A 13274-nucleotide genomic window follows, 5' to 3' on the forward strand; every position below is an offset into this window, starting at 1 on the left:
TTGCACTGCAAATGTGTGCAGCGCCTGTAAAATAATGATTTTCTTTAAACATTAGGAGAGAGTATGTCCTGCCTGCAACGGCAGGCAGAACAAAGCTATTTGAGAAGATAGTGCTCAGAGATTGTAATTAAAGCCTTCCATGTAACAACACGGTAACAGGGGATGTCCTCATGGGAGGTTACAAAATAAGATAAGGCGGTACTAACGAGCGACTTCTAAGGCTATTGGCCAATGAAAAGCCATAGTTTACCCCGAACAATGACACAAGCCAATGAAAAATATGGGTAGAGAGTGGGCGGAGCTTCAAGTCTATACCTGAATACAGCATGCCTCGCAGAGCAGCACACTCACTGCCCAGGCTCGATCTAAAAAAGAAAAAAGGTGCAATGATGCAACTGCTATTGGTGGTTGAGTCATGCCGCCGGCGCACATATATGCAAGGCTACATTTGTACACATGGATCACAATGCGTGTGGGCCAATGGAATGATGTGGGTGCCATTTCCTTTGTTTTTTTGTTTACCAATCTAAAACGGTGCACCCCACTTGGATAGATAAATACATATTTAAGATTTCACAGTAAAGAACAAAATTTGAAAAAAGGGGTATATATGGGTGGGATGCAATGGAGAAGCAGGTGAGAAATGGGGAAAAGCAAGATACGAGGAGAAAGGAACACAGTGAGCAGAGAGGAAACAATGAAGAAAAGACCACAAGGGGAAAAGCATACATGGGTGAGAGATGAGCAGGCGAGATGCATATGAGGGAGCAAGCAACATGGCATAGTTGAGAGAGGTACACAAGACTTAGCAGCATTCATGTGAGAGCAGTGTGGTGTATTTGGTGTGGGAAGCACACAAATAGAGACCTGGAGAACAAATCCCCTCTCGAATGCTTAACTAAAAAACACCAAAAGTTCCCTGAAAGGGAACACTGGGAGGATACAAGTTAGCCAATCAAAGATATGGTAAAAAGACAATGTTCAGGAAAGAGAAAAACAGAAGATGACACGCTGAGAAAAAGAAACCATTGAATAAGAAGCAAGCAAGTGAGAAATGGTAAACAACTGGCAGGCTGTAAGCCCCAAGTAAATTTTTGGCAATAGCCACAATAGGTTTTTCGCCTAACCTAAAAATGTCAGCCGTACAGCCACTGACGCAGAACCGGCTGGAAAGCATGCGCCAATCATCTGGCACTCATATTTACTGACTTGATGAAAAATCTAAGACCTCATTACATGGCATCAACATATGCAAGCCATCCTGCCCCCTTTCAGGTCACTTCTTTCCATTTGGTGTGAATGTCGGAAATGTTAAAATCACCCGAGAGTGATCATGCTCTAAATATGATGAGCTGGGTGCACCTTGGTGAGAGACATTTGTTTGTTCAGGAGATCATGATGCCTAGCTCCTCTTACCAAAATCCTCAATGAACTGACTTTTCTGGATAAGCAATTCTCAATAATGTTCATTTGCTGTAAAACCTCTTGAGCTTTATTCTACAAACATCCCCTGGAATAGGCCTGTGGAACTGAAAGTATACTGGTGTACTCTTATAGTGTTCACATGCTGAAAAAGTCCATAACATAAAGACTCTAAAAGCGCCAAAATAAACTTACTTTGATGGATTTGGCGCCCTTACCTTCGACCTTCAAAAACAACAATCCTACCTCCTAGCAGAGACCTTTGTAGAAGCCTTATCAGATGGGGCAGGTAAAAAGAAAGCCACAAACAACAAGCACAACCCCCAGCAACATGGAAACCTAGGTCACACACTCATGTGGGGAAAGAAAAACTGCAGATTCAACTGTATCTGAAATAGTGCAATAATGAAGAGAACAGAAATGTTTGGGTTATCTTTTCTTTCTTCCCCCCAAAATGGTGCTGTTTTTGTCCTTGATTACATAAGACATACTTTTCGTTGAAGATTGTTCCTTGCAGAGCTACTGCTATATTGGTAATTCAAAACCATGACTAAACAAGAAGAGAAAAAAGGAAATAAATGAATCTTATCTTGTGTAATGCAATTTGGTGCTTATATAAGCACTCCAATGTCCTCGGGACGATTTTGTGCTATACATGTATACATTTTTAAAGCATTATGACTCGCCGAGCGTTGAACGCATGAGATTGCTTTTTTTTTTTTAAATATGAAATAGTACTTGAAACACAGTGTGAGCAACAGATGGGAAGGAGACAAATTCAACTTAATCTGTACTTGGTCTATGCATCACCGAAAGAAAAGGAAATGACACATGTCAAGCACTTCTCAACTAGAAGGCAGCAAAGAAGAGTGACAAAGATGCAAATGAATGGTAGGCAATGGATGGGTTCCAAGACCATTATAGAACACATAAGTATCACAAGCGAAAGTGCATGTTTTAACACATGCTCAACAGAAAAAGCATCTAAATGTCATACATGGAAACACACAGTTTCTTTTTGTTCATTCTATGCACCCACTAAGAATTTACATTTGGATTCCAAAAATTTCTTTTGACCCGGATAGTGAAGAATGCCAGGGATTTGGTGCAATCGAAGTAAAACACATTACCAACTAAAATGGCTTACCCAAATTAGGTCTTGAATACTCTTCAACACCACACCATGCCCACCCATCTGAAAACTCCTTGACTCAAATTGTCAAAGAATACTTAATGTCTGCGAGTACACTGCTGAGAAAGTGTGCCTAAATTCACCAACTGAGAAAGGAGTTGTCTTAATGAGACAACCTGTAGTCAGTATTCTTTATAAAAAATACCCAAGCCAAGTCTTACAGGACTATGCACCAGACTATAGCTTCCCTTCTACGAGACGAACCAGGCCTGCCCACACAAGTTTGCAACTGAAGGGTCAGCATGGATGGCAATCCATTCTGCATGCAAGCGCTTGCAGAGGTTGCAGCACCTGGAGCAAGAGTTAAGTGCTACAAAAATGTGCTTAGATAGTGTTTGTGAAGTTTTTAAGAACATATGCTGCATGCCAACTCGTGGATTAAAGCATTGATTCGGCAGAAGCAGTGACAATTAGAAAAAAATAACTTCAGCCAACTTTTGTACCGGAACATCTCCATTTTAATTTCAGTCATTGCTGCTTTCAAGAAATACTTCTTGGTTACCATCTACCAAGAATGATGCACAATAGCTGAAGCATACAAGAGGCGCGATTTAATTGATGACTGAAACTGGATTCATCTGATTTCACCTTGCCCTACGCCTGATCATAACACTATTTATAATGAACACTTTAGAAAAACACATAGGGGAAAATATTAACATTTACATTATTGAGGGAGTGGCATTAACTTTTTTTCCAAACCCACATGGACTTCGTGATAAAGAGTTTTAAAATTCACCAGTTTAGCCAATTTACTAAAACCAGCACACTTGGTATTATATCCATATTTTGTGTCCTCTGCTTTTGTACGTATATAAAAAAAAACTGGGCTCAAATCTGACCTCCCACAAGAGATCCAAGTTATAAGTGTATATCACCTTTACTCATGATAAGTACATTTCCACAAATAACTACAAGATTCCACAGTGGAAACAATTCTCCAATATTCCCATGCCTACTTATTTCGATGTTTAATTCTATCATACGAACCCCTGTGTATCCCATATTTTAATTTAAACTTCTCCTAAACAGGTCAGATTTATTCTTAAATAAAAATAAGTCATCAATTGTAGCCAATAATTTTTAAACACATTGGCAATGTACGATACAATTACTATAGAGAGCAAACAATTGAAAAACGTGTCTAAACTGCTTTTTTGTTAATTATCTTACACAACAGTGTTTGCTAATTATCTTACACAACAGTGATGTCCAAAAGCTTAAATACATTGCTTTTTATTGCTTCGCTGTGGCAACCTGCTATTAGAAGTGCACTGGGACATGATAGTAAAGTAAAGATACCTCCCAGAAGAGCGGGGATGATATTCAAGAAAACATTAATTTACTACTCCTGCCACTTAGTCCATCACTTGTAGCATAATTTGCAATTGTAACAAAAAAGTCGATAATAGTGGACAAGGACAAAAGGTTGAAAAAAATGGATTGCGTGGTTCTATGCCACACCGGACACTTTGCGTTGGATAACGAGACACCTCAAGTTCAAGTTTATTTATTTATAATTTGGAACTCAAATGAGATCCACATAAAGAGGCAACGGATACAAATACATTTTCAATACAATCACATATAAAAATGACAAAAGAGAATAAACATTTAAAACCCTCTAGTATATTTTTAAAAAGTTTTTAAAGAAGTAAATTTTTTTATAACAGAACATTTCATTAAGGGGATTGTAGATGGAATCTAATAGTGCATGGGGCTGTGAGAATACCGAATTGAAGACAAATTGGTCTCAGCCATTTACGCATATAAGAAATTAAAGCTGGGCATACAAAGAGCACATGGTTGATATCCTGAGTGGAAACATTACAGAGATTACACCTAGCTGAGGAGCCGTACCATCTGAACAATAATATATTCAAAGGAAGTAAATCCTGCCTTAATAGAAATATACACCTCACTGATGTGTTGATTTTTGTTTTCAGGCATTTAAAGACTCAACACATTTGCTCAAATTAAGTAAACATCTCAAACTACAAGAATTCAGGGAAAGCATTTATCAGCAGATGGAAATACAAACATGAAATTCTAAAATGGAATAGAAAAACCGGTGGAATGACTATGTTCGTGGAAACAGTCATACCAATGTGGGTTTACATCAAAGACACTGTTGTCAAAGCAGGAGCTGTTTAAAGAGACAGTGAGACTGGAGACAATATTTCTTCTCCCCGCTTACAACCATATACAACCAGTATATGGCTTTAGTTGAATCATGCGTGTCGACATGGTGACAAAAATGTATTCTTTTGGAGAGGTAATCTAAGGGTATTATCAGCAGATTTCTGAAGCGTGTCATTCTAATAGAAAATTCAGATTATGTCGTGTCGCCTACACCACTCCCACCCCCACCCCATCCGAGGTCTCACCTTCAGCACTGGTGTCAGGTATTCCGCTACATCCAGAGCTCTGGACTTTACTGTATTAAACACGTTCTGCATCCTGATTAAGCACAGCAGAAAGGCGTACACCTAAAAATGAAGAAAAACGGTGTATAGGTCAAACCCCCATCAGTTTTCGAACACCCATTCTCTTCTGAAATACCCTCCAACTCTGAGCATTGCTAAGCGAGCCCGAGTCCCTCACTTTACTATGACTTGAGCGCACCATGCCCTCTCCAACCACCTTATAAACAGCCATCTGCCGTGTATGCCCTGTGACCTCCACCCAACTAGCAGCTAGCCCAATAAGAGTGATCGTGGATCCTTCGAGCCCCCCTTCCCTTGTGTAGGAATCTCTACGACCATCTGTTAAATATCTGTCAGTAACCACTCATCATTGTAAAATCTACTCTGCCCATCCAACTTTCCTTCTTCTAAAGAAAAAAGCCTGTCACTCGCATGGGTGGCGTTCTGTTACTTTAAAATGCTAAGCATTAATACGATTATATATAGTTAACACAGTGTGCGTCCTGTTCCCTGGCGTGTCACCTACTGGGACTTTCTCAAATGCAGTTCCTTCTGTAGGAGCGCGGCTCAGTACTTTTAACTGTCACATTTCCATGAGAGTTGGATCAGAGTCGCAACCCTCAGTTAGTGTGCAAACCCCACACCCCTTCCCCCGCCTAGTGCGACCCTCACCTCCTCAGCACTCAGCCGCTGTCTCAGCAACTCCCCGCCCCTCTCCCCTGCACTTCACGTGATCCAGTCGCTTCCGCAATCATTCTCCGAGCATGCGCACTTCGGGCTCGGCGGGCTAGTTTAGGGAGCATAAAAGGAGGACAAGCCGTTTACAACACATACATTGTCATTCTCTAATGCTAGTGTCTCGCTCCTGTCCTGGTCGAGAAAAAACTCTAATTTAAATCTAAAACGCACATATTCAATATAATATTGTGTTAACACAACGAATCTGAAAGACAGACTACTTGAAGCCTTACGACTGCCTAGGTCTGGCAGCGTATACATTTTTTTTATTATTCACATGTGGCATTGTGATAACACCTCAAACTTAGCACAACCGTAGAAAAGTGACCTAGGTTCATGTTCACGTGTAGGTAACTTCACCAGAATCAGCTTGCTGGTGGGTGGGGGGAGCCCTACCTCCCTAAAACCAGGGAAGGATTAAGACGCAGCCATGATGGTCAGTACAAAAAATGTGTTTCAAATGCGCAGTCTAGTGGCTCGTCGATTTTCTTTGTTTACAGCGTAGCGAGCATGCGTATGCAGATGACGCGTGTAGCCTCGTGTCCTCTGTGAAAAGGGAAGTAGACAAGTTGCTCAGCGCTGATGCGGCTGCATTCAACAGGGCGTTCACATTGAATGCCAGGTCACCGCCACATGTTAGCGTATGACTTGCGCCAGGGGTCTGTCTGATGGCAGAACATTGTTAATACTAAGGTATGTTCAGCTTACGTCTTCATATCTGCATAAAAGTCTGCGAGATTCTGCCTCATTAAAATCTTTCGGTATGTCTGCGCGTTGTGAATGAACGTGTTAGCTTTTCCCCGCTTACAGTGTTCTTCATAGATCTATAAGGTTGTGGGGAAACTAATTCTTTGATTTTTTTCATACATCCGTCTCGTCTGTTCCCAAATGTTGGCATGCACGTGAATAGGATTGGAGATACTACAGGGCTGGGTTGTAGGCGCCGGTTCAGAAGCACCTTTGCTCTCTTATTTATCCAGCGTAAATCTGTCCTCTGCACGTCGTGACTTTTTGTCCAGAACATGTTACAATTGCTATTCCATTAATACACGGGGTTCTACAACCCATGGGGAAAACCCCTTTTCTAATTTCTTTATATGTGACCTGTGACTCACTCAGTCGCCTATTATACAGAAAAGAGGACCGAACTCCACTGTAATATATATAACAATATGTCTATAGTTGTATTCTGACGTCCTATCCCTGTTACTGGAGCCAGCAGCCTAGGGCGAAGGCAGGGCAGGTCACAACATAATTATAGCTGCTGTCTAAAGGATTAGAAAGCAAAACCTGCCTTTTCTTTCTTCTGCGTTGATTTTTCTACCTCTATATTGTTAAGTAATAAGATGTTTATGACAACATGTGCATTTTTCGCACTCATTAGGTAATTAAAGAAAAGTTAGAAACTTCTTGGTTGTATCCACGTATTCTTAGCTACTGTGCCTTAAAAAATAAGAATTTGCAATACAGTAGGTCTCGCATTCCCACAAGTTTGAGTTATTGGCATTGTAAATGACAGTGCCTTTTATTTATGTTTTGGGTTTTAAAACCTAAATAACAAGCATTGGCATAGCCAATCGGTCTCGCCTTTGGGACCTTATAAGTGTTTTGTTATGCCGCACAATATCCTTGGTGCAACAACATCAACTGTTGCATGGCTAAACACTTATAAGGTCCCAAAGGCTACGCCAATGCTTGTTGGATTTGCTTCCACGCACCATGGCATACAGCATGGGTATACACGTCAGTCAACTTCAGCTATTGTTTTTAAAGTGAGTGGTGGCATTTTGCTGCTTAAAAAGAAGTCAGTTTCAGTCCAAAGGCTGGTCGACCTATTCATGCTTTTAAAAAAACACAATTTAAACAGTATATAACACGAGTGATCCAACGTTGATGTGGTGTCTTTTATTGTTCATACATTGAAAGACCAGCCAACAAGTGTTTCGTCGTGTGTGGCACAATATGCCTACGACTCTTCAGTTTTGAAACAGGAGTGAAAACCCATCAACCAGGTCGGGATTGGGGTAATAGGCTATATATATTAAACAATATCCCAACTGGTATAATTAGAGGACAAATACTAAGGATATGAAAACATTATCCATGGAGGCACAAGGAGACTCTATACATTCATTTTCAGTGCAAAAAGCATCAATTTAATTCAACATATTTAGGGGATAGGACAGCAGAAAATTACAGTTAAATATCAGCACTGCAATTGTGGATACAAAATTTCAATGACCCAGGTGTGTACAAGGTGCACGAGTGAAAAGTGAGTAACACTACGGCGACGCAAGTGACAGAGGGATCAGCGGGGACGGCGCAAAGTGTTTAGTGCAAAAATATTTACAGTGACTTCGAACATAGGGATTTCTAAACACTTTCAACAATTGATTTAGTATGTAATTTTCACAGAAAATCGCTATGCAGGAAGCGCCTAAAATCAGGCTTACGGGTCGACGGCGTTTCGATCCGTAGAGTTTAGGATCGTCTTCAGGACTAGAAGGGTTGAGTGCAGTGCTGTAGGGGGAGAAAGCGGAGGTGTCACTAGGGGTGAATGCATGGGAGGAAAGGGGATAAGGAGAAGAAGGAAAGGGGGGCAGGAAGAGACGGTCAAAAAAATCTCACCCGTAGTAACAATTAACCGGAAATGGAGGTAGGGCTCATTGGATTGATTCAGAGTCCCGTGGGTATCATGGTGGTAAACCATGGGTCATGGAGACCATCAAGGATTGTGCTGAGGCAAGGGGTCTGAGAAGAGAGGGGGATGAAATTAGTGACAGAAACAGTGAGTGGACAAAGATGCGGGCTTCTTACTGAAAGAGTGTTAAAAGAAGAGAAGCCTACGCACCTTGTACACACCTGGGTCATTGAAATTTTGTATCCACAATTGCAGTGCTGATATTTAACTGTAATTTTCTGCTTTCCTATCCCCTAAATATGTTGAATTAAATTGATGCTTTTTGCACTGAAAATGAATGTATAGAGTCTCCTTGTGCCTCCATGGATAATGTTTTCATATCCTTGGTATTTGTCCTCTAATCATACCAGTTGGGATATTGTTTAATATATATATACGACTCTTCAGGGCTGTACCGGACGGGTACAAATTGAAAGGTCTCTCTATTGGTGATAATTCCGACCCGAGAGGGCCCAGGACCGGTAAAAAAGAGACGTCACGTCTGTAAGTCGAGGTTCTTCTGATTATCCATCCAAATCAAAACTTTAGAACAAAGAAAACTATATGTAGAGATCAGGAATTGATGGTTGACATGTTAGCGTGGGATCAGGAGCACGGCAGGGTAGATGCACGTGACTCCAATTTGTTGTAACATAGAAGTAGTGATCAGTTTAAGGGACGGTTGCGTCTGAATGCGATTTCTGTTGTGCGCCGGATAAGTTCACAACACTGCCCATCGGAAGACTGGATTATAAATGTCTCACCCAAAGGCGTATGGGCGTGGTCTGACAGAGACCACGCCCATACGCCTTTTGGGCGAGACATTTCATGTTAGTTTTGAATTTATTTTTTGCAATTGCTCGTTTTTTCCTTTTTTTTAAAAAAAAAACACAAAAATGTTAGACTGCAGCATTTGTACTTTGTATTGCTTTTGCATATAATTCTTATTACATATGTTCGTAACTAAACAAAAACTTCACAGGTTTTACCAGCCTGACATGTTGGCTTTTCTTGTGCTTGTTTATTCTGTAAAAAAGAGCCAAAAATAATGCAAAATCCCTGTGTATAAAATATTAAATGATAAAAATGCGTCATTTTGATAAGCATTTTTCCTGCTTCTATCTGTATTGCATGCACTGCTTGCCTGTTTGCAGGGAAAGGAATGGCAGGAAAGTGGTGTAAAGAAACCTCATAAAAGCACAACAGTACGCCATCATCAGCTCTAAATATTGTCCGTACTTTTGCAGCAATTTACTATCAGATGTGTAGCAGAAAGCTAAACTGAATCCACACAATTCAACATACACTCGGACACAGCTTTTGCACTTACGAGTGCACCATACATAGTTGGATCGAAGGTGTTAAAATTTCTGATCAGGTAATGTCTTTGGTTGATGAGAAGATGAGGGAGTAAAAAATGAGTGACAAAAGCAACCAAGGTTTGGTGGAAGGTGGGGTAAAAAAAGAGGCGATTTAGAGAATGATAGCGAGAAACATTCTCAAAAACAGAAAACAATTTGCAAATAACTGACTCTGCATTATAAACTGGTTATGAACAAAACGGTATAGCGATACTTAACCGCAAGAAGCGTTTGGGGTAAAATAGTAAGCAAAAGCAGGAAAAAGGGGGTGGGAGTTAAAGAATAAAATGCTCTGCTTTCAGTAGAAGAGGGTGTTGGGATCTGCTAAAAGATTAAGACCGGCAGTAACAACAGACGAGAAAATGGGAGGACCTTTGAAGGAAAGGAAAATAAGCAGCGCAGCGGCAAAATTGAAAGCGAGGAATGCAGATAAAATGCTCTGCTTTCAGTAGAAGAGGGTGTCAGGATCTGCTAAAGGATTAAGACGGGCAGTAACAACCGACGAGGAAAGGGGAGCGTCGGCGGCAAAGGTGAAAGTCAGGAATGCAGTGTAGCGGCGGCAGAAGTGAAAGTAAAAAAAAAAACCAAGGAATGCGAAAGTGAGAGACGGGTGCAGTAGGTGAGCCCGGGAGTGGTGGATACGCAGTATGCTGTTTTTCAAAGCACATACTCGTGCTTGTGGCGCGCCGCTGCGCACTCCTGCAAGCTGTATGCCGCCACAAGCACGAGTATGTGCTTTCAAAAAGAGCTGTACGCCGGCTGCAGCGCATGCGCGCTGCGTCGGCGAGACCTAAAAAGCATTGTCGTTTACAATACCAATAGCTTAACCCTTTCGCTGCGGCGGCTATTCTGCCTCAGCGCTAACGGGGCGGGGCGGCCGCGCGGTGGCCACATGCTGGTGTCAGAACCGCTCCGTCACCAGCCGCGGTTGAGCTGTGCTGGTGACGGGGCGGTTCCGTCTGGATCCGCCCCGCTCATTAGAACGGCCGCGCAGGCGCGAAATCAGCGCCGCGCAGGCGCGGCGGCCGGGCCATGACGGAACCGCTCCGTCATCAGCACAGCCCAACCGTAGCTGATGACGGAGCGGTTCCGTCATCAGCAGAGGAGGGGTTAATCTCTCGCAAATGTGAAACTTATTGCATTGCAATAAAGGCCCTTCTTGTCCTCTTGTTATATTGTAAATATCAGAGGAACAGAACGGCCTGTGATATCAATAAAGTAGTGATAAATGCACAGTGAAGATGTGTAAGTGTTGTAAATTACACAGACACAAAGTGTGAAGTGAGAGTTACATATAATCCGAGCTATAAACACTAACTTAGCGCTCCAACACTTTTCGCTCTGTGAATACAATGTTGCGGCTCAGGAGGAAGAGCAGGATTGGGGGGGGGGGCTATTTCGTGCCATCCGTGATTTGAGTGTGCAGTGTGGCTTTGTGTGATGTCATTGCTATCTTTGTCCAAATAAAAAACACTCCAGCTGTAGTAGGGCCCTGGCTTCACCCTATGGTGCAGGGCGGGCTGTGCTTTATAGCAGGCATGGAGGGAGGGAGGTAAGGTCTTTGCAGCAGCTCTGGCCTCGTACAGTCCCCTGCTATTACTAGTGAGCGTGAGGCGCTGAGGTGGTGGTATTGGTTGTGGTGGTTGTGGTGATTTTGTTGGTGGTGGTATTGGTGTTGGTGGCGGTATTGGTGATGGTGCCATTGGCAGGGACGTAGCTAGAGCTTGTGGCGCCCGGGGCTACCCCTCAGATGCCGCCCCCTGGGGGGGGGCGTGGGGGGGGGGGTGCTGGTGAAAAACATCAGTGAGCACTTGAAAGATGTCAGAGTCTGCGAGGAGAGACACGTAGTATTGCTGCTAACTGTTTCCTCGATCATGCAAGTTACATGCACATACATGACACGGTCAAAGGCTAGACAGTTGAGTACAACAGTGACTGTCAGTACAAAAGAGAACACACAGACTGCATGATCTATCTGGGGACTCAGAGAACCCACATGTGACATCCATCAGAAAGCTGTGTGAACAATTACCCTCAGCACAAAGCAAACGCGCACATACATGACACTGTTCAGGGATCCATCATCTACAGCTGACATTACATGACCATACATCATAGCCCCCCCCCCATTAAAGCAGTGGGGACCTGCACAAACGTGATGTGCTCTGGGGACCCAAAACCAACTTAACAGTGTCGAAGCCTGTGTTTCTTTACCTTTCAAAAACAGCAAATTAATTATCATCACAGGGACTGACTCACTGTGTGCCCTTAGAACTAAACACAGCACAAAGGGGTCAGTCAGCTCCACCTTGCCAACACAGACTGGATACACAGCCCACTCTGGTGGCCCAAAGGCAACAACCAGGCGTCGCGCCCTGTCATTACTTATAAGCAGCAGCAACCAACTCCCTGGGAATGAAAAGACGTGTGCTCTTGGGACACAAAACCAGCTTGTAATAGTGCATCTCTCCTTCAGAGCAGCCTCAGCACAAAGAACACATAAGGTTAATATGACTTTATTCTTAGGTCTTGTAATAATATAAAAAATATTGTTTCAGTTTGCAGCTCCTCTTAATACACATCAAAAACTCAAAATGATGTATAGGAAAGTAAATGAAAACACTAGCGTTGTCTGGTCCGTATGTTGTCTTAGCGCCAGGATGCCCGTAGGGTTACAGTGCGCTCTACAAATGGCAAAAATAAATAAATAAATAACCCTTCCAACACCTCTCAAAACACTTGCCCTGATGGAAAAACACTGCTTGGGCGTAAAGATTGAACAAAGTAGGCACTGAGGGATGAGCTACCACCTGCAGAATGGGAACACATTATCAGGCTCCCAAGGCCATCTTACTCGGTCTCAGCTCTCTCTGGTGTGGGAGCAGGGCTATGTCAAAGGATAGGAATGCAGCGCTGAATGAACGATTCTCTTTGTGCATCTGGGTTCCAACCTTGAAGGAGATTTGGAAACTTTCTGAACAGCAGCTTCTGCTAATTCAGACAAAGTGGGAGTACAAAGTCCAGGGATTGCTCACAATGTAAAATGGTGACTGCAGCAGTGAAATGGCGTCTCCCATGCTAACTTAAGCCTGCACAACCTTAGAAAAGCTGGATACATGCACACTTTTGGAATTGCGATTAATATTATATAGCTACATGAATGCTAACACAACACGGTATACCTCGTGAGGACAGGGCAATGGGGCATTCAATTCTAACAAGTGGAACCTCTATGGGTTTAGCAGGGGCACAGACATGTGCAAATACTTACATGGCGAAGTTTGAACATGAGCATATACTGACGAATCCCCAGTGGACAGACCTTTTATTATTTTTCTGTCTGTACATAGATGACATTTTCGTTGTGTGGAAGATCACCAAGGCCTGTTTGGAAGACAACATCAGTACATTCAATACTAGAAATCCTAGGATTCAATTTACTCACAGAATCAGTA

General features: G+C 42.5%; 2 protein-coding genes across 4 annotated transcripts in view; one reads left to right on the top strand and one right to left on the bottom strand.

Moving 5' to 3' along the window:
* The window catches only part of ATG3 (autophagy related 3), a 161059-nt gene extending 155259 nt beyond the window's left edge, over positions 1–5800 (bottom strand). Inside the window, exons 1-2 of one of the 2 annotated variants that reach the window (XM_086934097.1) lie at positions 5713–5800; positions 5002–5103 (exon numbers count right to left, since the gene is read on the bottom strand). In XM_086934097.1, the coding sequence (XP_086790223.1) occupies positions 5002–5073 (72 nt within the window). In that variant the 5' untranslated portion in view covers positions 5074–5103; positions 5713–5800. Of the gene's footprint in view, positions 1–5001; positions 5104–5566 lie in introns of both variants that reach the window. The other variant, XM_086934098.1, reaches the window with a different exon arrangement.
* A 505-nt stretch (positions 5801–6305) lies between these two features.
* The window catches only part of SLC35A5 (solute carrier family 35 member A5), a 130344-nt gene continuing 123375 nt past the window's right edge, over positions 6306–13274 (top strand). Inside the window, exon 1 of one of the 2 annotated variants that reach the window (XM_086934099.1) lies at positions 6306–6471. The gene's annotated coding sequence lies outside the window, so the exon portion shown is untranslated. The remainder of the gene's footprint in view (positions 6472–13274) is intronic. The other variant, XM_086934100.1, reaches the window with a different exon arrangement.

The sequence above is a fragment of the Lissotriton vulgaris genome, chromosome 8 (genome assembly GCF_964263255.1).
Source record: "Lissotriton vulgaris chromosome 8, aLisVul1.2, whole genome shotgun sequence".
In the NCBI taxonomy this organism is placed as follows: domain Eukaryota; kingdom Metazoa; phylum Chordata; class Amphibia; order Caudata; family Salamandridae; genus Lissotriton; species Lissotriton vulgaris.